General features: G+C 54.5%; 2 protein-coding genes across 11 annotated transcripts in view; one reads left to right on the forward strand and one right to left on the reverse strand.

The window, feature by feature from the left end:
- TBCD (tubulin folding cofactor D) overlaps positions 1 to 9,746 on the forward strand; it is a 176,604-nt gene extending 166,858 nt beyond the window's left edge. For both annotated transcript variants that reach the window (XM_027081141.1, XM_027081142.1), the window contains 5 exons: positions 216 to 305; positions 766 to 853; positions 1,897 to 2,003; positions 4,267 to 4,351; positions 9,487 to 9,746. In XM_027081141.1, the coding sequence (XP_026936942.1) occupies positions 216 to 305; positions 766 to 853; positions 1,897 to 2,003; positions 4,267 to 4,351; positions 9,487 to 9,501 (385 nt within the window). In that variant the 3' untranslated portion in view covers positions 9,502 to 9,746. The remainder of the gene's footprint in view (positions 1 to 215; positions 306 to 765; positions 854 to 1,896; positions 2,004 to 4,266; positions 4,352 to 9,486) is intronic.
- Positions 9,747 to 11,664: 1,918 nt separating this feature from the next.
- Positions 11,665 to 25,578, reverse strand: part of QTGAL (queuosine-tRNA galactosyltransferase) — a 134,253-nt gene continuing 120,339 nt past the window's right edge. For 3 of the 9 annotated variants that reach the window (XR_003427627.1, XR_003427630.1, XR_003427629.1), the window contains 4 exons: positions 22,034 to 22,169; positions 21,878 to 21,946; positions 14,242 to 21,428; positions 11,665 to 12,632 (listed from right to left, as the gene is read on the reverse strand). Coding sequence is in view for 3 of the 9 variants with exons in the window: in XM_027081146.1 (XP_026936947.1) it covers positions 14,266 to 14,346; positions 21,354 to 21,428; positions 21,878 to 21,946; positions 22,034 to 22,169 (361 nt within the window). In the remaining 6 variants the exon portion in view is untranslated. Of the gene's footprint in view, positions 12,633 to 14,241; positions 21,429 to 21,877; positions 21,947 to 22,033; positions 22,170 to 25,578 lie in introns of those variants that run through there. The other 6 variants (XM_027081146.1, XM_027081147.1, XR_003427628.1 and 3 more) reach the window with 5 other exon arrangements.

The raw sequence follows: 25,578 nt of genomic DNA on the forward strand, positions 1-25,578 counted from the left end.
GAGGCCGGGGAGGTGCCGCGGGGAAGGTGGTTTGTTGAGTACGCGAGACAGCGGGTGTCTGTCCCTGCTGCACTTGCAAAGGAGCCAGTTACATGCCCTGGTGTTGACGTGCCCTGGTGCATGTCCCCAGGGGCGAGGCTTCTCCTCCTGGGGGTGGCCGCCATCATCAGATGTTCCCTGGAAGCCCACCTCTGGGTCCTGTGCTTTCCTTCCAGCCACCCCTTCTGTGTGAAGCTGCTCGCGCTTTGTAAGGAGGAGATCAAGAAGTCCAAAGACGTCCAGAAACTGAGGTCCAGCATCGCGGTGTGAGTTCCAAGTAACTCACTGAGGCGGTAAAGGGAGGGGCCGGCCCAGCAGCCGAGAGCGCGGGGTCGGGGGCGTTCTGATGTCAGAGTGAGAGGCGGGTGGCCCTGGTCACGCCGACCGGTGTTCCTGGTGGAGCAGGTGGGCCCGGCCACAGCCTGCCCACCCTTGGACCAGCCTCCTGGGTGGGCGTCGGGTCAGGGAGTGTTGTCATAGAAAAAGCCCCGATTCCCTGACACTCTGGAGATCTGGATGCCCCCACCTGTGGGGAGAAAGTGGACGTGAACCCAGGGCTGCCTCCCCAGTGGAACAGCCCCGAGGCCTGGGGGTCACCATGGGCAGCACCTGGGGGGCCTCCCATCCCACGCAGACTGGCAGGCCCCCCAGTGAAGTGAAGGTGTGGGGTATCCAGGCAGCAGGCGTGGGCAGGGGTCAGCTCACCAGAGTGCGGGGTCCCCACAGGTTCTGTGGGCTGGTGCAGTTCCCCGGAGACGTGAGGAGGAAGGTCCTCCTGCAGCTCTTCCTCCTGCTCTGCCACCCTTTCCCCGTGGTGAGTGTCTGCAGCTCCAGGCCCCACTCGGGGCCGGCATCCTGGGCTGCACATTGGCGCCGGATCGTATGCTTCCTGGTGTTGGCACAAGCGGACCTTGATGGGGGGCGGGTCCTCATCAGGGTGGGCGGGGCATACTGTGCCTGTGGATGCGGCAGCTGCAGTGTGATGGTTGAGCCTGGCCCCTGGGGGCGAAGGGCCTGGGGCCAAATGTGCCCCTGGAGCCCCGGGGAGTGAGCCCAGGCGCCAGGGAAACACCCGACGCTGGCTGGGACCCCTGCCCCTGGGAACCTGGCCACAGGTGCACCCAGGTGCCCTGCCACGGGGTGGGTGGGTGGGGAGTTTCAGCCCATTGGGGTCCTGCAGGCTCTGGCTCAGGGGCTCCTGGAAGGCGCCTACCCCACAGCCCCCACCCCAGGGTCGGGTTTCCCAGGAAGTCTCTTCTTTCCCTTTGGCAGAAGAAATGCTCTTCAGATAACTCAAATGTGACACCTTCTTTAACAGCTAAAGTAACTTTAACTCTCATCTAGCACAGCTGTTTTCAAAGTGGGGTCACTGGACGGCCCTCCCCCCACGATCAGAAATGCAGATTCTCAGGCCTTGACCTGCCAAACCAGGAGCTCTGGGGTTAGCCCTCGGGATTCCGAGAGCACCTGTTCCATGAAATAAGTCCCCCCCCCTAGGGACAGCTAGAAAAGAAAGCAGGTGAGAGGACTTCTCTGATAAGGTGCAGGTTTTTAATGAAGGATTTCAGTAAGAATGATGCTCCTCCTGATAAGGGCCTCTGGGGGACCACAGGGGAACGGGGCGCCCCGGGCTGAGCGCATCTCATGGTCACTCATCGGTTGTGGCCACGGTCTCCTGAGCAGCGGTCCAAGGTCAGCTCCTCTTAACTGTCTGCCCGGCGAGCCTTTCCTGTTTTACTTGGACTCTGGGCCCCCGGGAGGTGCCTGGGCCCTCGTCCCTGCTTCCGGGCAGGGTCCCGTCAGCTCTGCTCTCTGTCGTGGGCCTTCCCCTCCCACCAACTTGCTCTGTCCCTCCAGATCCGGAAGAGCACAGCCAGCCAGGTGTATGAGATGGTGCTGACCTACGATGTGGTGGCCGCGGACATCCTAGATGAGGTCATGGCTGTGCTCAACTGCACGGCCTGGTGAGCATGGGCCCTTGCCCTCTTCCCGAGTGTGGCAGGTGCAGTGCCAAAGTGAGCGGGACGCCCAGAGCCTGTTTGTGGTCTCTCCCAAAACCCTCCAGAGCAAAGAGGGAAGACGGGCTCCAGCCCTCCGCCTCAGCTCTGGGTTTACGAGGAGGCAGTGGTGTCTGTAACCAATCTCTCCTCACCCACGTGTCCGCGTTTCTGTAGCACAGGCTCACTCCTTACACCCAAGAGGGGCTGGGCGGCCAGATGAGGGAGGAGGGGGATCTTCCTGGGGTGTTCAGGCTGGAAGATTTTCAAAGTGAAATTATTTTTTCCCAAATACAATTTTTATAAGTGAAAAGGTGGGTTGTTCTGAGCACTGATTGGTTAGAGGCTGACTTCCTATTTCTCTGTGGTCGCTTTTCTGTTGATCACGTCACGGCTCTGGGTGCCGGTGGGCGCTGGTGCACCTGTTTCTGCGGTTTATTGGGGTTGAAGTCACTCGAGAATGGCAGCTCCTGCTCCCTGAACTGTGGTGTCAGAAATGCAGGGGAGTGTGTGGCGTGGCAGGCAGTTTCTCCCTCCTCGGGGACACGCCACGTGTGTCAGTTGTGGCCCCCAAGGAGCGGAAGGGTGTTGAGTGGCTGCAGCAGGAGCCCCCAGGCCCAGACTCGCTGCAGAGGAGAGCCGTCCACTCGCCTTTGTTCACTCTTGGTGGAAAAGGCCACAAGTGGACACATTCAAAAATCAGACAGACGGAGCGAACCAGGAAGAATAAGGTGTCCTCCCTCCCACCCCAGACACCCACTTCCCTCCCAGACAGCCAGGGTCAGCCCTTGCTCCAGGTCGGGTCTCCAGGTTCGTTTTAGGCACAGTTTCCTGCCATCTCTGTTGGCTCCTCAACTCTGAGCTTGGGCGGCAGGTTTGAAAGAGGGGTGTTGAATGGGGGTGGAGGGGGCTGATGGGGAAGCAGGGGAAGGGGTAGCCCGTGAGCATGCGTCCAGCGGGCAACACCGAATGATGACAAACACGGGAGTGACGCTTGTCCCATTCCAGGCACTGTACACACTCACGTGCACACACACTCACAAACGTGCATATGCACATTCAGGCGCTCGCACATGCCCCTACAGGGTGACCACTCAGCCCCGTTTTGGACACAGGACCAAAGTTCAGAGGTTATTTAGGCAGGGGCCTGCTCAGGCACCAGTGATGAGGGTCCCCCAGGACTGGGTTCCATCACTGGGGTCAGTGCATTCTGCTTACGCGGGAAAGGATGTACATAACCTACTCACATGCACTACCCTCAGAACAGTGATGTTCCTACAAGGGTTGAGCTCCGCACAGACCTCACATTGATGCAGCTTCCGTTCCTGGCCTGACGGCCCAGCTCCCCTGCTCGGACGTGAGCCACTGTGGCCTGAAGGACAGAAAAGGGCCTCTGGTTTTAGGGCTGTGTTAAGGTTTTCTAGGGAGATACTTGGCCTCGAGCAGGAGGGCATTCTGGTGAACATCTTGTGGGCGCCTCAGAGAAAATTCCAGAGCAGAAAACGTGGCCTCAGGAAATGTGGATGCCTCCACTCTGTGAGCAGCTGGGACGGGACACATTTTTCTGTTACGTTGTCAGCTTTAAAAGCACGGAGGCACGTTCTGCATCAAACTCTAGGACAGGGAAGGGAGCATGACATGAAACGACCAACACCCAGTGGGTCCCAGAGTTCCCCTGAGTTCCCCACGCCTGCCTTTCTCCTCTCACAGTTCAGGGCGGGGTTAACCTTCCAGAGGATTTAAAGATAACTCATTTTTTCTTATTATAAAAGAAAAACATGCCCAGTTTTCTTTATGGTATTGCTGAATTTAATTTTTGTCTTCAATGAAAGTTATAAGTAAACAGCTTTCAAAGTCAAATAAAACTTAAAACCCATGGGATAAAATCTGTGCTGCTGTCTTAGCATTTCCTGTCGCCCGCCCCTGGGTTGGGCTGTTTGGGGGCCGAGTGCCCCTCACGGGGCTCCCTGTTTTGTGGGGTTCGTCCTCTGCAGTTTCCCAACAAAGGGCTCAGGAGCAAAGCCTTGTGCAGGTGTCCTGCCCGAGCTAGGCTCGCCGGGGTGTACGTTCTGGAGTGAGGCGTCCTTTTTCCCTGGTTCCTACCTAATCTAAGGTGCCTTGGGTTTTCTGCACACCCGGTAGGAAGTGTGGTGAGAGTTTACAGATCTTGGCAGGTTTAACTGCAGGACTGTTCCTGCGGCTGATGCTGCTCCCCTCTTCTCCTCCCCAGGGATGCAGAGCTCCCGGTCGTGAGAGCCCAGCGGAACCGCCTGTGTGACCTCCTGGGCGTGCCCAGACCTCAGCTCGTCCCCAAGGTAACCACCTGTCCCCTCAGGCCACATGGGGGACCTGGGGCCCCTTCTTTTTCTTTTTTTATAATTTAAAATAGACGCTATTTTAAAATATTTTTCTAGCTTTTTCAATATTTATTAATCAATAGAATTTTTAATATAACATCTGAAGTGTTTACTAATCATTATCCAAACAGTAGACCAAACTGAGTATTTAAGTACTCCCACATCCTAGCTGCTATAAGTTTTTTAAAAATTTTTTTAATTTAATTTTTTAAATTGAAGTATAATTGATTTACAGTGTTGTACCAATCTCTGCTGTACAGCAAAGTGACTCAATTATACAGACATTCTTCTTTTCATATTTTTTTCCATTATGGTTTATCACAGGATATTGATTATAGTTCCCTGTGCTATACAGTAGGACCTTGTTGTTTATCCATCCTGTATATAATGGTTTGCATCTCTAATCGCAACGTCCCAGTTCTTCCCTCTCCCTTCCCACCCCACAACCACAAGACTGTTCTCTATGTCCGTGAGTCTGTTTCTGTTTTGTAGATAGGTTCATTTGTGCCATATTTTAGATTCCACATATAAGTGATATCATATGGTATTTGTTTTCCTCTTTAACTTACTTCACTTAGTATGATAATCTCTAATTGCATCCATGTTGCTGCAGATAGCATTATTTCGTTCTTTTTATGGCTGAGTAATATTCCATTGTATGTAAACCACATCTTCTTTACCCATTCGTCTGTCACTGGACATTTTGGTTGTTTCCACGTCTTGGCTATTGTGAACAGTGCTGCTCTGAACACAGGGGTGCATGTGTCTTTTTGAATTACAGTTTTGTCTGGGTATATGCCCAGGAGTGGGATTGCTGGATCGTATGGTAATTCTATTTTTAGTTTTCTGAGGAACCTCCACACTGTTTTCTATAGTGGCTGCACCAACTTACATTCCCACCAACAGTGTAAAAGGGTTCCCTTTTCTCCACACCCTCTCCAGCATTTGTTATTTGTAGACGTTTTAATGAAGGCCATTCTGACTGGTGTGAGGTGGTACCTCATTGTAGGTTTGATTTGCATTTCTCTCATAATTAGTGATGTTGAGCATTTTTTCATGTGCCTACTGGCCATCTGTATGTCTTCTTTGGAGAAATGTCTATTAAGACTTTCTGCCCATTTTTTGATTGGGTTTTTTGTTGTTGAGTTGTATGAGCTGTTTGTATTTTGGAGATTAAGCCCTTGTCTGTTGCATCATTTAGAAATATTTTCTCCCATTCCATAGGTTGTCTTTTCAGTTTTTTTTTTATGGTTTCCTTTGCTGCGCAAAAGCTTGTAAGTTTGATTAGGTACCATTTATTTATTTTTTATTTGTTGCCTTGGGAGACTGACCTAAGAAAACATTGGTACAATTTATGTCAGAGAATGTTTTGCCTATCCTCTCTTCTAGGAGTGTTACGGTGTCGTGTCTTATGTTTAAGTCTTTAAACCACTCTGAGTTTGTTTTTGTGTATGGTGTGAGGGTGTGTTCCAACTTCACTGATTTCCCCGGGGCCCCTTCTTTGTGAGGCCTCCAAATGCAGCTCCAACAAGCTCCTTCCTTGAATTCCAGGGTCTAGAACATTCCAGGCCATGCTGCCTGCCTCGCTTTCCATGTCACGGTCCACGTAGGGCTTTCAGGACCCCAGGGAGGCGGCCCTGGCAGGGCCGTGGGACGGGAGCAGAGCTGAGGCCTCCACTGTCCTCTCCCACCTGCCCCCAACCTCACCCTGCCCCCAACCTCACCCTGCAAGCCAGACCGTGTGCCCATTGCCAGCTCCTCCCCGTGGGCTGAGCCTGGGGGCACCCCAAGCGATGGGGCAGTGTTTCTGCTGCTGCTCCCGCTTGCCCTGTCCCCCGCCCCGCCCCCGCCAGCACGCTGTCTCCAGCCAGGCACGTCTCACGTGTGTCCTGTGGAGCACGGCACCCAGGGCCAGTCCTCTGCCGAGCGCCCTGGCCTCTCTCACCCTCAGAGCAGCATAGCAGCCTTCCGCCGTGTCGGTTGCCCCCAGGACACCCATCCCACTTGGGACTTTGTCACCTCCAGGGCCGCCCAGGGCCGGCTGGTGTCTGCTGAAGTTGCCGTCCTCCACGGCAAGTGTGGTGTGTGCGTTGTAGCTGTGGTTTTCTGAGATCGAGGGCCACAAGCTGTTCTTGCAGGTTGTGGGAGACTTGAGACTTTTTGTGTTTTGTGTGTTCTTGGCAGAGAATCAGAATTTGGTCTGTCGTCAGTCTGTGGGTCCCGCAGGAGCTGGAGTGGGTCGCAGCAACACGGACTGTGGTCCTGGCGAGTGGGCGTGCCCTCCTCCTGTTCCCATCAGCTGTGTCCCTCTGGCCTTGGGTTTGAACCCTGGCTCTGGAGAGGCTGTTTCAGAGCTTCCTGTTGAGGAAGGACGTCCGGGCAGAAGTGCATGGCGGTTGTAGTGCGTGGTTCTAGGTCTCCACGCACCCAGGTGCCTGCCCCGAACACCCCCCGACGTGAGCCTCAGGCTGCGGGGCTCACCTGGCAGAGGACTCACGGTGGGAAATGCTGACAAGCAGATTCCAAAGTGACGGGTGCTCCCTGGCAACGTGTGTGCTTAGCGCCACTGTGGCAGCTCCAGGATGTAGGCCCCCTGGTTTCCCTGGTGATGGAAGTGTGACCACCTTTTCTGAGATCTGAGCCATTCGGACATTGTCTTTCGTCATGTGTCAGATCTTTCATGTTCTCTCCAGGTTGTCCGTCTTTTTATACTTTGTCTTCAGGGACCTTGTTCTGGACGCACGTCCTGCCAATGTCCTCTCCTCCAGTGATGGCCTTCTTGTCCTTAGACCTAACGTGGTCCTGTTTGGGGTATCTTGATCTCCTCCAGGGTTGACGTTCTCTGTTTTTTTCTAAAAGCTTTACTGTTTTACCTTTTACGTTTGGACTCACGATCTAGCTGACCCAGCTCCCTTCTCGCTACGTCGTGTTGTCAGGCCACACATGTGGCTCTACTCTTGGACTGTCTGTCCTCTGGGTCTCTCTGTCCGTCCGTGAGCCAGCGCAGCCTGTCCTACAGATACAGATGTAGGTCTCAGTCCTAGAGATGCAGGGTTTAGGTCTCACAGTGGGTCACAGTGCCCAGTTGTCTCAATCCTGTGGTCCTTTTTTCTCCATGATTGTCTTCTCTTCCTGGCCATTGGGTTCCCACCCCACCTGTAGAATCAACTTGTCAGTTTGTGCTTCAGGAGTTTGGCCGAGGTTGCCTGCAGCCTGAAGGTCGATTTGGTGAGAAGTCATGTCTCTGCTCTGAGTCTTCTGACCATGAACATGGTGTGTCCATGCATGGACCCCCTCAGTGTTTTATGGTTTTTGGAGCAGAGATGTTGCACATCTTTCTGTAATTGTCCCACAGTTCTTGGATATTCTTCTTTTTTTTTCATTTTTGTTTCTCTTTGCCTTTCAGTTTGGGAAGTTTCTGTTGACCTGTCTTCAAGTTCACTGTTTCCTTGGCCACATCTGGTCTTAGGACAAGCCCGTCCGAGGCATCCGTTTCAGTTACAGTGTTCGTGGTCTCCAGCGCTTCCACCGCTGCTTACATTGTCTGTCCCTGCGTGGTGCCAGTTTGTCCACTAGGGTCCTTGGCGTATTGATCACAGCTGTTTCAAATTCCTGGTCTGATAGTTCCAACGTCTCTGCTGTTTCTGAGTCTGGTTCTTACATTTGCACTGTCTCTTCAGACTGCTTTTTCTTGCCTCTTGTTGTATTTTGTACTTTTTTGATGAAGGCAGCCTTGTTGGGGGAACAGGAGCTAAGTAACCAGAGCACAGGGTGCTTGCTGCAGCAGCAGGTCCCGGGCAGAGCCCCTCCCGGTTCTTGTTCTCATCCTCAGGGAAACCACAGGAGGGGCTGAAGTCCCTTTGTCTCGTGTTATAATAGAGCCACAGCGCAGTTTTTGATCAGTGTTTATGTAGTTTATCTTTTTTAATCATTTCACTTTCAATTTCTGTGTTCCTACATTTAAATGTGTTTCTTATGAACAGTAGATAGGCCTCATCTCTTTTTAATCCAGTTTAACCGTTTTTGGTAATTGGAGTGTTTTGTCCACTTACATTTAATGTGTGAGTTTGGATTTGCTGGGTTTGTTTGCCATCTTTCCATTTTCTGTTCAACCCTGTTTGTTTCTTTGCTCCTTTCTTGTCTTTGTTTGGATTGGTTAACGACTTTTTTTTTTCTTGCGGTACGCGGGCCTCTCACTGTTGTGGCCTCTCCCGTTGCGGAGCACAGGCTCCGGACGCGCAGGCTCAGCGGCCATGGCTCACGGGCCCAGCCGCTCCGTGGCATGCGGGATCTTCCCGGACCGGGGCACGAACCCGCGTCCCCTGCATCGGCAGGCGGACCCTCAACCACTGTGCCGCCAGGGAAGCCCAGTTAACGACATTTTTACCATTTCACTTCCCCTTCTGTTAACTTCCTGCAGTTTTCCTGCTGTTTGTTAGTGACTGCCCATCAGGACAGCATTCCTTCCCCACATACGGCAGTCAGGACGGGCGGCACCGGGCGGAGGGCTCTGGCTGCGGTGCCCTTCCTTCCCAGGGCCCAGATGGTCATGGCCTGCCTTCCGTTCAGCCGCCTCTCTCTTCATTGTCCTTCAGTTCTTCACTGTGCTCTTAACTCTCTGTTCTCCTTGTGGCTAAGTTATTTCTGAGGTGATGTCTTTTTCCCCCTTTCCTCCCCCCCGATCATGCTGTACTAGTGTCTGCCTTGCCTGGCCCTTCTCTGGGGCCCCTACAGGACCCCCTCAGATGCGGGCTGAGGGCAGCTCTGGTCGGCCTCCAGGTGACACTGTGGGTGACAGGGATGGCAGGCCAAGTGTCAACTCTCCCTTCTCCTTGTGTGACAGCCACACACAACACTGGCTTCCTAAGGAAACGTGCTTTCTACATTAGGAAAATGTCGCACAGATAGATGAAGTTGGGGGAACAGTATAGTCACCCTCCCCACCTGCTTGCTGCCCAGAGGTTGTGTTGGCCACGGGGCTCCTGGCATGTTCGGGGAAGCGGCACAGATGCAGTTTCCTGCAGGAAGCGTGACCCAGGGAGGGCTGGGGAGACGGCGCTGACCGGCCTGACCCTGTCATGTGTCCTCCGCAGCCCAGTGTCCGCTGAGGCCAGTCCGGGAAGCTGAGTCCTTGCCTCTGCCTGCCTGGGAGGAGGAGCCCGGGCATGGTCGGCATGGAAGACCTGGACGGACGGCGGCGGTCTGGCTGGTGCGTGTGAGGGACCTGGAGTTCGTCACCTGGAGGTGGCGTTTCCTTCCATGCATCCTGTGCCACAGTGACCTGGGCTGTTGGTGCATTTGTCCTATCTCTAACCTGTGTCTTACTTATAAAATCACGTGCTGAGCAGCTCTGTATCTGCCTGTGCCTGACACTGGTGCCGGTGGGGGAGCTGGAACCAGAGGGGGTTGTAGGCTCCTGCACCGAGACCCGCTGGGAGGGGTGGCCCCAGGGGGGACAGGCCGGTTGCAGCCTCCCGTGTGCTGTCCTGTCGCCACGTCCACCATGGCCTTGTTGGGCTTGCTCGTAGCCGCTGACAAGCTCTGAGCGACTCACGTTACAAGTCAGATGCTGCAGGGGCAGAGAAGGTGCCATGCCTCGGGGTGGGGGTGGGCCGCCTCCGGGTCTCTCTTGCAGCGCGGGTGGGGGCTGTCTTCCCTCCTCACCCCATTCTAGTGCCCAGCGCGCATTGCAGTCGCACGCACGTCACCTGCCCTCGTGCAGTTTCATTCAGTCAGAAAGAGCCAACCTGTGTTCTCAGAATCCCACCAGGACCAGTTCAGCCACAAAGGGGACTTGTGACAGCAGCTCAAACCCTCAACGGAAGCAGGGCACGGTCAGTGGCTTCATAGATCTGCCGACATGTGGCCTCCAGGAAGTGGTTCTCTGGTGACGGGAGAAGAACCACATTGTCTGAACCTTTTTATTCATTTGTCCAGAATGGGGTACACACTCAGGGTTTCTGAAGCAAAGACAGGCTGCTTTTGTCCACATGGGCTGGCACTCATGCTGGCCTGTCCAGGGGGCAGTGAGGCCGATATGTATAAAGGTTCCCCACTTGAGCACCTGCATGGCCAGTCTCAGTGCTGAGGGGTCAGGCCGCCTCCTGCGGGAGCCTTTGTGTGGCAGGCTCCTGGTCCATCCCCACCCTTCCACCTGCTGCTTCACGGGTTGAGGTCTGGATGCAGGACAGATGTGGACGGGCAGGTAGAACATCTGAGGTGAAGTCGTCCAGCCACGGGCCCAGGATAGTGTTCCTGCACCTGGGCCACGGGACAGACCGCCCCTCCTGGGACGTGCGCGCCCACGGGTCCACGGCTGGAGGCCACGGTAGGTGTTGTTGGTACAATCCTGAGACGTGTTTTCCTGCTGCCTTTGCTAAGTGAGTTTCTCCTGCTCCAGTTGAGCCAGTGGACATGCCGGGATCGCTGACCTTCCCTGAGAGTGGAAGCCCATGTTAGTCTTGCGTGAGGTTTTAACTTTAATTTCATTTAAGCCTTAAAACATGTCTCCTCTTGAAAATAAGTAGAGAGTTTTCCATTTTCAATGGAAGAACAGCTAGAGGCCCCATAGCTGGTGGACGTTGTCACGTGGTGAGGGGTTCTGGATGGCCAGGCGGCCTCAGGCCACATGAGGCCACGCTGGTTGGAAGGCTCTCCTGCAGGGTGGCCACAGGAGGCCCCACTTGTATCCCTGCAGCAGGCGGGGTCCACAGAGCAGCACCTAGACCTTGGCTGAGAAAACCAAGCAAGGAGCTTTTGAGAAGGAATAAAATGAAATGTTTTTAGCATAATTTTTTAAAAACACCAAGATTGCAGAGACATGGTCTCTGAGACATGGAGACAGGCCAGTTTACCACATTGATGATACTGTGTCATGAAGCAATTCTTCTTCCGTTGCTGGTCTACCTTTGCAACCCGAGGAAAACCAACAAAGCCGGCAGTGTCCAGCTGCCCCTGCACACCTTCGGCCATGTCAGATCCTACTGGTCAGCACCTGTTCTCATCAGGCGCCTGGTGGCTGGGAACCTCCTCCTTCGTTTGGAGTCCATCTGGGTCCAGGTGACGGCTTTGTGGGGAGTCCCCCCTCATGACTGACGACGTGGCCAGAAGCAGACAACAGCAGAGGTGGACATCATGGAAAGCAGTGGTCTGAAGCAATTCGGGGTGGGTGGACAGTGCTGGGCTGCCACCTGGTAGAGGGAGTGGTCAGGAGACACCCCCCCCCCCCCGGAAAGGGGCAGAGAAGGGCACCTGTGGCCCCAGTGGGAGTGAGGTGGGTGGGTCTGAAGAGCCGCAAGAAGCCTCGTGCCTGAAACAGGATATGTGAGGGCAGCGGTGTGGCCGTGAGCACATGGCCATGTCCCAGACACAGAGGGAACCATCCCAGTGAGCAGGTCCCTGGCGTCCCCAGGATCCATGTCTGCTGAGCCCTGGAGGCTGGCTGGGAAGTGTGGATGTGACAGCATAAGGCCCAGGGCCAAATCTCGTAGCAGACCCCACATACAGCTGGGGCCCTAAATAGCTGTACCCTCAGCAGCAAGGAGAGTGAGAAGTAGGTCCCCACAGGAGCACATCTGTCTTGGTCTCTGCCCAGTGCTGGTGGAGAGGAATGTGATCACAATGGCCCCCAACCAGTGGTGCTTGACAGACACTGGGCAGAGGAGGCAAACAAAACCCTCTCTGGAAGGACGCAGGCTGAGCCCTACAGAGAGAAGAACATAAGCTCACATCCCCAAATTGCACAAAATGCACAAAGAAAAAAGGCACCATTGGCAAGACCTTAATAAAATCAGACCCCAAAAGACACAAAATATAAAATGAATTCAGTTTTGAAAAGGGTTAGAAATTATCAAGAGGAAATTAGGGGGAAAAAGGCTCAATGGATGAATTAAACAACCACCTAGACATGGCTGAAGAGAGAATTGGGGAACTGGAAGATCTGAAGGAGTTTTATCCAGAAAAACAACTGGAAAATATGAAAACAAAGTCAAGAGACACCAGAGAACCTGCCCTGTGTGCAGCTGGGGTCTCGGGAGACGGTGCCACATACTTGGTGGTAGAAGCAAGATCCCAAACAGGACAAGCTCACGTCTGGACATGTTGCAGCGGAACTGCTGGGAGACTGGGTGGTCCGGGCAGCTGCCCCTCTTGGATGGCAACAGTGGACTTAACACTGGAAGGAGATCCTCATCGAGCTGAGAGAAAACCATTCACCTCGGCTGGACTGAAGCTAGTACAGCTGTCATTCAGGGAAGAACAAAATAGGTCGTTACAGATAAAACAAACCTCCTCAATGCCACTGATGGTTTCCAATCTTGACACTGTTGACATTTGAGGTCGAATAATTCTTAGTTGTGGGGACCGTCCTGTGTGTTGCAGAATGTTTAGCAACAACCTAGATGCCAGTAGCAAACCCCCTTCCCAGTTGTGATGACAGAAGTATCTTCAGGCAGATTCTGGGGGCAGATTCTAGTGGATAAAGCTTAGGGATCATTTTCCTGCTGCCACGTGAATGCAGGTGCAAGAGACAATGTTGGGCAGAGAAAACTATAAACAACGACCATGTAACAAAAAGAATAACGGCTAATATGTAGATTTTTAAAAGCACGTAGAATTTCTTTTTAATGGACAGTAGTAGCATACAGTATAAAAATAAACGTGCATTTTTAGAAGGTCCTGTAGCCAGAACACTGATCCTCTTGCCTCTGACCAACACCTCGTGTGCTTTGGGAAGGGTCTTCCGAGACTCTGCATGCAGAGACCCTGATGCTTTTAAATCACCAAGGCGGGGAATTCTGACTCGGACATGACTCCACAATGAGGCCACTCCTGATTGTTCAGGCCCCCTGACCCTACTCGGACCCAGGAGTTACTGCCTTGTTCACATGAAGTTAGGGCAGGGCTCCCATCAGTGGGAATCATCACTCAACTCCAGCATTAATGGCACCCATGATTCAACACATCAATGATTTGTTCTTGGATCAAGGAGACAGGCCCCCGGGGGTAGCAGCCGTGCGTCACCTTTAGGGAAAAGCCATTGGCCTCCTGGGACCGAGACCCCAGATGCACAAAGGGACAATTCCAGATCGTGTCTCAACATAGAACTGTGTAGCCACTGGTCCCCAATGGCCAGGACGTGGTCACAACTGCCAGCTTCCCCAGTTCTAGCCATACATCCAACTTAGGACCAATCGGAGAAGGAGACTCACTCCCCTGACGGCTCACGCCCACGGCCCCCCGCCAGGCACAGCGGGGCCTCGCCCTCCGCCCGCAGGTCTCTGCTGCGCTTGGTGAGGGGTCAGCTCCCCACCAGACAAGCCGTGAGCACGCAGCCCCTGTCCCCAGGGTGGGCCTTGTCTAGTTCCATGTCTCTCACACATGCGGCCCCCGCATGGATGGAGCCACCCACCCAGACACGGACCAGACTTTCCACAGTGGCCAGAGCTGGGAACGAGGCAAGCGTTGGGGAGCCGTGCAGTGACTAGAACGAGTGACTAGAACGTCTGCCACAGACACGGGGGAGGCTCTCTGGGGAGGCTGCATTGTGCGGCCACGCCCTCTGCTCCATGTCTCCGTCTGTGGTATCTGTACACACGTGTGGACACGTGTCAGAGATACACGGTGGGGTGTGGACAACACCCCTCAGGCTTGTGCTCACGGCTGTGTGCTTTACCACACGTAAACCACACCCGATAAGAACACTAAGACGCGCCCTCCTGGTGAAGGGGATTTGAGGGGCATCTGGGTGCCACCCTCCACCGGGCACGTTCCCCACTGGGGGCCACGGGGCCATCCTTCCCTACTTGCTCTCGACCCTGGGCTGCGGCTGCTGGGGGCCTCGTACATACCTGGGAGCAGCTGCCATGGGTCTGTCAGCTGAAGTGAAGGAAATCCCGGCCCTCCTGCAGGTGCAGCGACCTCAGATTGTCTTCAAATGCGCCCCCTGTGAGGTCCTGGGGGAGGAGCGACAGGTCTGGCTCTATCCAGGCCTCCCCTGGCCTGCACTGGGGACCCCAAGAGCCTCCCTTGGGGGCCTGGGGTTTGGGGTTGCCTGTGGCCACCTGTTAGGTGGTCCACTATGAACTTCGGCTCCACTGCTAAAAGGAGAGGGTCCAGAAGGAGAAAAGTGCCGGAAGGGAACCTGTTGGCAGTTGGCCACAATGTCCCATAGGTCACCAGGGAGGCTGGGGGCAGGGGGTCTTCTGAGGTGCCTCCACCAGCCTGGCCTCGGCCCCTCCCCGCACGAGGCAGCTGGCCCCCCGCGGGGACTCGGGGGAGGAGGTGAGGCTCATGGGCAGTCCCTTCTGCTCATTTCTTGGTCCAGGGCAGAGCCAGCTTCCCCTGTCCTGACTGGTCCTGGGATCTCCATGGTGGCCCCCTTGCCCCACCCCCATGGCCTCTGCAGGGCCACAGGTGGGAGGCAGCCCTGGGGACAGAAACTGTGACCCAACAGCCAGCTGCTGACAGAGCCCCTCCCGCCTCCCGCTCCGTACCCACCCCCACGGCCGAGACAGGAGGCAGTCCCTGCCCACGTCTCCCCTGTACCCTTGTTGGTGCGGGACTTGGAGGTGGGTCCCCAAACTCTTCAGCTGGGCCCGTGCACTGGTGCTGCTTCGGCCGCCCTCCTGTGTGGGGCCACGGCGGGGTTTCGGGAAACACCTGCAGGCTCCTGTCCCTCGTCCCAGCGCCACCTGCCAGGTCCCCTTCTGCCTCCATAACCAACAAAGCGGGGGCCTCTCTGCCGGGACGTGGGAGGGGCTGCCTGACCACCACACTCCTTCCTATTGGGTGTCATCCGTCTGTCCTTGGGCCCAACACAGGGAATCACCCTTGTCCTGGGCTGTTTCTGCTCCTCTTACTGCTGTTACCTGGGCTTTGCCAGAAGTATTTAAATGAAAACCATTCTACCTGGAAAACACCTGAAATTTCCACATTCTGTCCTCTACCTGCTGTCTGTTCTTAGCCCCCATTTTCTCCTCCCATTATCTCTCTGCTTCCAAGTTTTCAAAGGAAATACACGTGGGTTCAGGGCCAGCCCAGCCACAGACCTGGGCTTGTAAAGGGGCCACCAAGAAGGTACTCATGTGTCCATGAGTGGACACACCCCTTAAGAGAATTTAAAAGGTCAGACGTGAAACCAACAAGAACTGGAACCCAGAGGGTACAGAGGACTCCTGGGGTCAGGAGAAGACACACAATCCTGTGGACAAGAAGCTGATCAGAAACATCAGGACACAGGAAATCCACATGCCTGACAGATGCGGGAAAGGTCCTGGCCTCAGCAGGGATCAGATGGAAATGAACCCCACAGTCCAGTCGTGAGGCCTAGAGGGACCCCTCCCTCCCTGCCTCTGGGCGTGTCCCCTGGCCTGGCCTCCTGGGCGTTGTCTAGCGAAGCAGAAGACATGGCTACCCCACGACCCGTGAGGAGCGTCAGGACCCTCCATGAGAAGCTCTGGTGCAATGCCCACGGCTGGGTCCCGAAGCGCCAACGGGAAGAGGAAAGCAGGCCTCAAGCATGACGTGGAGGAGACTGGACCCCCAGAAACACAGCCAACTCTCACATGGCCCACAGACATGCACTCCACACCAAACGGATTAGCGGAGCAAGTACAGAATCGGGCGGCGCTGGGGGAGGGCACATCGCCCGTTAAACTGTGCAGCCGGTTCTGGAACAGAGGCCGCAGAGTTTTCTTAAAGGGCAGATGGTTAGCATTTACGGCTTTGTGGCCATACGTCCTCTGTGTTCTAGTAAAACTTTATTTACAGAAGCAGCTGGTGGGCCACACTTAGGCCATTTTCCGAAGGTGTGAAGAATTCACAATAAAGTTTATTCAAACAAGAAAAATGTGAGAAAAGTTCTAAAAAGAATAATGAAGGAAGACTATCCTTACTCAGTGGTGAACATCATAAAGCTATAGTCAGTAATGGTGCATGACAGATGCGTAGAAAAAGGCCAAGACTCCAGAAACAGCTCCAAATCCACATGCATACCCAACACACACAGACGCCATTTCCTGACTGGAAAAGATGAGGGTTTCTCACCAAATGATGTTAGGACCACTGAGGATCCAAACAGAAAGAAAAAAGTCTGGATCCCTATGATAATCTTACAATAAAATAAATTCCAGTTGTACCAAAAATATAAGGAAAAAACAGGAGTCTGAGGACCAGACTTGGATAATGTTTTTTTAAATATCACAGTGAGAAATGATTGTCTTAGAATGAATAAAACCCCCAAAAGCCATAAAAGGAAAAATTAATTTGATTATATCCAAATAACAAACGTCTAAATGGCAAAAGATATAAATTCAGTTAAATGACACAGAAAAATCTGCAACATCACAGACAGTGGTTTGGTTCTGTTACTGTATAAAGAAAACTACAGAGACCAATAGAGAAATGGGCCAATGAAAAGGGTAAGGTACCAAAAGGGAAATAAAGATGAATACAAATACATGAAGAGATGCCCTCCTTACTCACAATATGACGTTGCCAACTGGAACCATAAACTTACTGCTTTTCACCTGTAGTTTGCAAAGGTGAAAGGTTTGGTCACAGCGCTGGAGAAGGGTCATGGTGGGGGCAGGGTGTGTGAACTGGCTCAGCCTCCAGGGACAGAATGGCTGGTCTCACGACTGATGGCGGGCACATTCTTTGACCAGCACCTTTCAGACATTTATCCCATATGTGTAGCCACTTGAGCAAAATTATGCACATATAAAGAGATCCACGGCAGCATTATTCCTAACGGTGAACAGTAAAACTGGCCTAAAGGTACATCGATAAGTAACTGGATAATAAATGTATGTAACACCCATATAATCGCGTGGGATGCAGATGTTTTTTAAGTGAGGTACATGAATCCCTCAGAAGCTCCTGCAGCCAGCGATGAAGGTGTTCCTGCGAGCAGAACGGACCCTGGACCTGAGCCTCGGGAAACACGTTAAACCACAAGCCGGTTTCGTCAACAAACAGATTGTAAGAAAGTGAGGGAGACGAAGGTCACACTGGGTCTGCATTCCAACAGGCAAGTATGAAAAGACAGAACATGTCTACAAGGCAGTTAGAGAGATTTCAACACTGATGGGATATCTGGAAATTTGGGTGACATAGTGGTATTATGGTAGATTTTTTAGCTTTTAATCTTTTCAGGAAACAATAATGAAGAAATGAGGCTAGAATTTGCCTCACTCCCAGGTTGGGGGAGTTGGGGCTTGGGGCTGGCTTCTTTGCTTTGGCTGAAACGTGCTGGAAAGTTTCCTTCATAAAAAGATAACAGAGTTGGGTGGCACCAGCGGATTTATATGGAATTAACTCCAAGATATACTATTATGTGAAAAAAGCGAAATAAAGAAGTATGTATGACATGCTGCTGTTTGTTAAAAAGAAAAATCACATACACCTTTGTGTTTCTACCCCTAGGCCCTCTAAGGAAACAAAGTGGGTGACAGGGATGGGTTCCTTCCCACCCAAAGTCTGCTCTCTGGGAAGGGTTTGCATGGGTGGGGGTGTTCCCTTCGTGGCAACTTCGGGTCCCTGAGAAGTAGACCCTTAAGAGAGCCTATCTCTGAAAAGCTAGGTATCATTTGTGTAGAATTAAAACTTTCATTTTACAACGGCTCCTTGCAGCCCCATAATCATTCATCCAATTCCCCTGGCAACTTGAACACTGTTTGTCTTGGCCTCTCAGGAAACTGCTTTCAAACCAGGAAACCCAAAGCCAGGTGGGTCTATCCCTGTGGCAGGCAGGCCCCAGATGGCCACGAGCCTGCCTCATTGCACCCACATCCCGTGGAACCCCCTTCCCTGGTATGTCACTTCTGTGATTAGGTCACACGTTAGTGTGACGTATGTCTTGCTACTGCCCCTGCCCCTTGCTGGCTTTCATAGAATAAGCTGCCATGGTTGGCGGGCCTGCAGAGCAAACAGCCGGCAAAGCACTGAGGCCCTCGGCCAACACCCTGGAGATCTGACTCCTGCCAAGGACCATAAGAGCTTGGAAGCAGGTCTGCCCCAGGCGAGCCTCTTGATGAGACATCATCACCGGCAGACACCACCACGCTCACCTGAAGCTGAAAGCCACCTGTGGTGCCTGGACTTATGACCCACAGAAACGTGAGGAAGTAAACATGTGCTGTTTGAGGCTAAGTTTGTAGTTTGTTATGTAGTGACGGTTAAGTAATGCAGGTTCAAGCTGGCAAGCAGTCAAACAGAAGAAAACCTCAAGGTGACACGTTGGGACTGGAGCCACCCGGCTGCCTGGCCCTGGGACACTCAGTGTACAGCCACCTGCAAAAGCACAAAGCTGGCCCCTACCTGACCCCACACACAAACAGCAACTCAAAATGGGTCCAAGACCTACATGAAGGAGCTGAAACCATAAAACCCTTAAGAAAAAAGTACAGGGGTAAATCTTCATGACTCTAGATTGGGTGGTGGTTTCTTAGCCTTGACACCCAAAACAGAAATCAAATTACAAATAGATAAAATGGACTTTGTCAAAGTTAAGCACTTTTTGTGCATCAAAGGACACCGTCAAGAGAATGAAAAGACAGCCCACAGGATGGGAGAAAATATTTGCCAATGCATCCAGTTGGGGACTTGAGTCTAGAAATATAGAGAACTCTGAGGACTCAACAAAAAGACAGCCCGATTAGAAAACGGGTGAAGGACCTGAACAGACACTTCTCCACAGGAGGCAGACACGTGGCTAACAGATGCTCCATGTCCTCTGTTGTCAGGGAGACGCAAACGGAAACCGCTGTGAGAGCCACTCATCCACCAGGATGGCCTTGACGAACAAACATGTCACGAGGTGGGCAAGGATACGAGAAACTGGAACCTTTGGGCAGCGGGGGGTGGGGGGGCATAAGTCATCCTAAGACCAGTGATTCCACCCCAGCTCTGCATCCGAGAGAACTGAAAACACGTCCACATGGAAATCTGACCTGAATTTTCACACGGCCTCATTCAAACTGACAAAGCCTGTTGTGCCCATGAGATTCTGTTCTGGTCCAAGTGTTCAGCTCACCTATGACCGTGCAAAGTCTCCACCAACTGAGCAGAGGAAACCACACCTCTACTGCCTCACAGTTTCTGTGGGGCTGGAGCTCAGGGCTGGGCCTGGCCATGCAGGGACCAGCTGGGACCCTGAGGCCACTCCTGGCACCAGGCTCCTGCGGTCAGCCTGTTCTCACGCCCGTTTTCCCGACAGTTGGGTGACTTCTCCAAAGTGGCAACTCGAGTGAGGGGCAGAATCAGGACATCCAGCCTGTTCTCCGGTCCTGCATGGGACCCCACCTGACCAACACTCTACAACGCCCGCTGTCCCCCATGTCTGAGCTCGGGCCCCATGGGAGCACAGCCTCAGGGAGGTGACGTTCCCCATCAGGATGCACTGGCCTGGTGGGGCCCCTGTGCAGGCGCCTGGGCCACACGGCAAACCGCAGTTAGAAGCTGTGAGTAACACCAGTCAGTGCAGAAGGGGGTCTGGGATCTTAAAAACAGCCACCAACAGAGGGCTCCCCCCTTCTCTGGCACCCTCCACGTACACGTGGAGCCACCCTTGCTATGAACATGCGTAGGGGCCGCAGGCTCCCTGAGCCCAAGGCTGGTGAGAGTCTGCACGTGATGTGGGGTGAGAGGCATGTTCTGCTTGGTTCCCCACTGCTGTTGGCGAACGCTGGCAAATGAACATGCACCTGCTTCCCTTCCGCTAAAGCCACTGCCTTCAGGAAGGCCTCTGGCCTGGCACCCTGTTTACCAAGGTTTCAACCTCAGAGGCTGGAAACTGCTGGAAGCAGTGGCCTGTGTCCCCAACTATGCGTCATCCCACGTCCCCAGTGGCACAGCACAGGGACCTGCTCACCCATCCACTACTGTCCCCTCTTGACCCTTTGGGGCAGCCCCGCTCCACATGAGCCAACCTGGGCCCTGTAGTCCTGGTGGATTAAGGACACTTTATACTTGCATTTGTGATAATCTTTCTGACCGCGGGGAGGAATTTCCAAAACAGGAGAACACTAAAAGTGTTCATCACAAGAGAAAAATTGATAAATGTACTGTGTTAAAAATAAGCTTTTCACGGGACTTCCCTGGTGGTCCAGCGGGTAAGACTCCACTCTCCCAATGCAGGGGGCCTAGTCGGGGAACTAGATCCCACAGGCATGCTGCACCTAAGAGTTCACATGCCGCACCTAAAAGATCCCACATGCCGCAACCACGACCCAGCGCTGCATGCATGCGTGCATGCATAAATAAATAAAATTAAGTTTTTCTGGGAAGAACCTGTGAAAAGACAAGTCACAACTGGGAGAAAACATCTAAACACTAGTCGACCAAGGGCCAGCACCACTCAATGCAGAGCTCCCAGAAACCAAGGAGAAGAGATGGACAGGCCAGCAGGGCGCGGGTGAGGGCTCCAAAATCAGGAGAACGTCCCCATCACCAGAGCCCACCAGCAGGCTTCGTGGTGGGAACTTGCACACCAGGAAACGGGACCCACTCAGGGGAGGAGGGAGTTCAAGCACACGGGCCTCTCTGCAGGACCCCAGCATTGGGCCCAGAGCCAAGAAACGAGCACCTGTCCTGCGTGGCCGCAAATAGAAAAGGCAAGGGGTTGATGGAGAAAACCGCTGGGACGGCAGTCACCTGGCAGGGATTGGGGGGATGCAGGGCTGGCGCAGGTGCTTCTGGGCGGCCTTGTCCCCTGCAGCTCTCATGGGAAATGCAACCTGCCTCATGGGGCACCATCGCCGCCACCTCCCCCAACACCCCGGGCCTGGCTGGAGGTGGCCCTGTTGTCTCCTGTCCCTGCCCCCATGCGGATCACTCTCCTGGCCCCCCAGAGCGGCAGTCATCACCTCCCATCCTAGCCCACAGCTTCCTGGTGGACACAACATACCACCTCCTGACCCTGGGGCTGTCCCAGCCACACATGCCCCAGCCTGACACTCACCAGCTTCACGCAGATGACAAAGGGTGGCTGTGCGGCTCGGAAGTGCAGGACCGGGACCCGGGGCTTGGGCCTTTCCTGAGAGGAGAGAAGAGCCACAGGCTGCTCCACCTTGCTCCCCAGTCCCCCACCTCTGCCCTGCTCACAGCTCGATGCCCTCAGACAGGCGCCCGGGCCACAGCCAGACCCAGGGCTGGACCTGGTCTCCAGCACCTCCACCCAGCCACCTATGGCTGCCACAGGACTAACCTGAGGTGGGCAGCAGACAGACCCAAGCCTGCAAGGAGCACCTTCCAGCAGGGACAGGGGCAGGTGGGGGCAGGCACGGGTGCCCTCTGGGGTCCTGGAGACCCCAGGAGCCTGAGGGCTGCATCTGCCAGGCCTGGCAGCTGTCTGGGCCCAGATGGCCTTTCCCAAGGAGGAAGGTTCTGGGCAGTGTCTACTCCAAAGGCCCAGGACGGCACCCCAGAGTGCAGTGTGGGTGGCTGCTGTGCGTGACCACGGGGCTCGGTGGGGAGGGGGCGTACCTGAGAGTCCTCGTAGCAGTAGAAGCCCTTCTTGATCTTGTTCTCGTCCACATCGCAGAAGGCGACCACCTACGGAGGACCCAGGACGCCAGCCTCAGGGGCAGTGGGGGCAGTGCTGCTGGATGGGGGAGGGGTGGGACAAGGGGTGGGCCCCACCTTGCACCGTGACCCTGCCGTCAGGCTGCGGTAGAGCCGGCGGCCCTGCCGGCCCGCATTCCAGATGGTGAAGGTTGCCCAGTGGGGCAGGGCCCACTCTTCCAGGAAGCGGACGCGGTGGGTCCAGATGGTGGTCCTGTGGGGGATGGGGGTTTGGGGGTCGTGACCCAGGAGGGCAGGGCCTCCAAGCGCCCCAGGCCTTCCTCCCCCCACCCCTGAGCCTGCCCACAAGTCCCCCTGGTTTGGGGCCCCTGGGGCAGCGCTGCAGCTGTTGGCTGAGTGACTGAACCAAGGAGGCCAGGACCAGAAGGTCGCACCCCTCACCCACCCTCACAACCGGTACACATGGATCCTCGGACGTGCTGAGCTCACGTCCACACACTCAAGAAGCGTGCGGGACACCAGGCACAGAGCTTGGGGAGCCCAAGGAAAACCCAGCCACGCTGACGTCCGGCACCTACGACCATGGTAAACATGACCTGGACGTGACTCCCCACCTCGAGTGGCCACATGGAAGGGGCCACAGTGTCCTGTGGAAGCTGTGCAGATGGCGGGGTCACCTTCCCCAGGTGGGACCCCCTCCCTTGGCCCCTTGCCACATGCAGACCTGAGGTCCAGGCCGGCCCTTGGGGTCTGCAGCTGCCCGAGTCCCAGTGCCCGGAGACAACAGCATGTCAGCTGTCTCCAGGTTAAAGTGGTTGGACACAGGGACAGGACCCAAGGCGCAGGGGTGAAAGCATCACTTAAGAATCGGGAAGGTTAAGGGGGAGCTTCTGCAGGTACACAGTGGACCAAACTTGACCCTGGTCTTCCTTTCCAGAGAAACCTCTGATGTAAGGAAAGGCGGCACACCCTTGTATAAAATCACAGTTTACACCTGGAAGTGCCCTCCGTGGACCCTCTCACGGAGCCCCAAGACCTACTGTTCTAGGCCAGGCGCAGACCTGCTGCAGCTCCCCCACGTTCTACAGTGTGGGTTCAGTTGCTTCCTGGTGTCTGGCCTGGGGCTCTGTGTGGCAAGTGTTGAACCCGTAGTTCAGCAGCCACTGCCCTGCTGCCTTCTCTGTGGCAACCAGCTTTGAGGGTCCCACAAGGTATCTCAGGGGAGCAGCTCCTCCAGGTGAGAGTGTGGGGTCCATGGACACAACACAGTGATGCCCACTCTAATGCAACTGGGCACCAGTGTCCGCCTGCCCAGGGGTGGGCTCTGGATGCTGGGCTCCTCCTGTGGTCGGTCCACCCACCTCCCACTTGAAATGTCTCAGTTAGGGTTGTGCTGAGCAGCCATAATTTCAGTGGTCGGCGGGTACTGGGGCTTGCGAAGGTGAATAAGGTGAATAACTCCCCAGTCTGGGCCACTCAGCACAAGCTAGACACACTCCAGCCCAAACAAGACACCATCAGGTGCAGCACTCAACACGCAGCTTTGGCAGCATCCAAGGAACGAAGGACAATTCTGAGAACAAAACAACTGAGCTTCCTGCAAATGAGCTCTGACAAACCCACGAGACGCTGACAGTGGGGAAGAGAGGGGGCGGGCCCCGGGTCCCCACCAGCAGCGGGACCTGCGCCACGCTCCAGGCCCTGCCTGGGACCCCCGGGGGTGTGCCTACCACCACAGGGCAGCAGGAGACAAGGGACCACAGACATCTGGGCAGGTCTCGCCCTCTGCTCCACGGTTTCCTCTCCGGCTCCTACTTTTTAAATTACTTTTGTTGGCAAAAGGTCTGGCTGCTTCTATGACTTAATTGCTTCTCTCCTTAACCAGTCAACTCTCTTCAATTTCATGAACAGTTCAATGAAACTGCCCAAAAAAATGCCCAAAGGTTTTGGGGACACTTGAAATGAAATGGCCCAACAAGGACTCCACTTAATGCTCAGGGACCAGGACAGTGTGGGGCCCGCACCAGCGTGACCACCAGACGCAGGGGTGACGGGCCGGGTCTGAGCAGCGCAGGGTGCCTCACCTGGAGACGGCGCCTGTGGGAGGGACAGAGCTGACCCCCACCTCCCACCACCTGCGGAGTGGATCTGGAGGGACTGGGGGTCCTGAGGGTACAGCCCCTGCCTTGCGCCCTCCCTGTGCCTCCGGAGTCTGGTCTCTGGTCTGAGGACACAACTCAGAAACTGCCACCAATACCTCCGTGTTGTGGACAGTGAGACCCTTCCTGCCGCTGCTGTCCTGCAGGTCCCTTTCTCCACCGTGCTGCTCAGTTATTTATTCGGGAGAACAGCCCAGGTGTGTCCTTCCTGCCACTCTTACCCCTGCGAGGAGGCTCCGCCGAGGGCTGGGTGTGTGGGAGCTGCTCACAGGTTTTCTCAGACCCACAGGTCGGCATTTCCAGAACCTTCTGGAAAGCAGGGCAGTGTCAGGGATGCACACTGCACCAGGAGGCAGCAGGCCGGAGGTGGGGGCGGGGAGCAGTGGCGTGTGTGGACCCTCAGCAGCAGGACGGCAGGAAGGTCCACGCGGTGACGAAGACAGAGGAGCAACGTCACCACACGGAGCTCAGCCCTGAGGGTGAGCAGCACAGCGACTTCGGGAAGAATGAGGCAGAACGTTGCCACCGACACCACATTTTTAAAGAGGGAAAGCACACCGTTTAGAGGACATCACGTGTGGTCAAAGTATAAAGAAATGGATCTTATGGCAAATAAACATCCCACTCAGGACACCACGAAATGGAACCTGGGAGATGCAGGAGGTTTGGGGAAATGGGTAACTTTTTGTTTTAAAGATGATTCCTTATGCCTCTGGCTGTCGGAAGTATTTCATAGTGAAAATTGTTAAATGATATAAATGCTGATCATTCTCAATGTAAAAGGTAAAGGCCACGATTCAGGGAGCCTCTCAAACAGAGGGCTCTTTAAGAGAGAGTCTGAAGGAATTCAATTATTGACAAGCCTGAGGGTGTAATTAGGGCTCCTTGCTCTGTGAGGTTTTGCTGCTCAAAGACTTTAATCCAACACAGAAACTAACGTGAGATCACCTCTTTTAGGTTGTGGGTGGCAAAGCCTCACGCTGCAAAAAGAGGGGAAAAAAAGTCTCAACATAAAAGAATTATCGCATGAAAACAGAATGAGGGTGTGTGTAGCACAAGCCGGCTGGCTGGCTGCCTGGCCCCCCAGATACATGAGCACCCGCCACACCATGGGTGGGGAGCAGGGCACCACCAGGGTCATCACAGACATGCCTTCACGTTGCCTTGCTTCACAGGAGCTCAAGGTGAGGACACATGTACGTGAACCTTCAGGAACAATGGAAGAGATCCTAGTTGTCCAGGCGCTTCTCAGCTCTGCAGAGGATCCCAGGTGTCCAGGCACTTCTCAGCTCTGCAGAGGATCCCAGGTGTCCGGGCACTTCTCAGCTCTGCAGAGGATCCCAGGTGTCCGGGCATTTCTCAGCTCTGCAGAGGATCCCAGGTGTCCAGGCGCTTCTCAGCCCTGCACAGGATCCCAGGTGTCTGGGCACTTCTCAGCTCTGCAGAGGATCCCAGGTGTCCCGGCATTTCTGAGCTCTACAGAAGATTCGTGCCCAGAAAACC

Source organism: Aethalodelphis obliquidens, unplaced genomic scaffold (genome assembly GCF_003676395.1).
Source record: "Aethalodelphis obliquidens isolate GAN/ISIS:26980383/991018 unplaced genomic scaffold, ASM367639v1 scaffold44, whole genome shotgun sequence".
NCBI classification, from domain to species: Eukaryota; Metazoa; Chordata; class Mammalia; order Artiodactyla; family Delphinidae; genus Aethalodelphis; species Aethalodelphis obliquidens.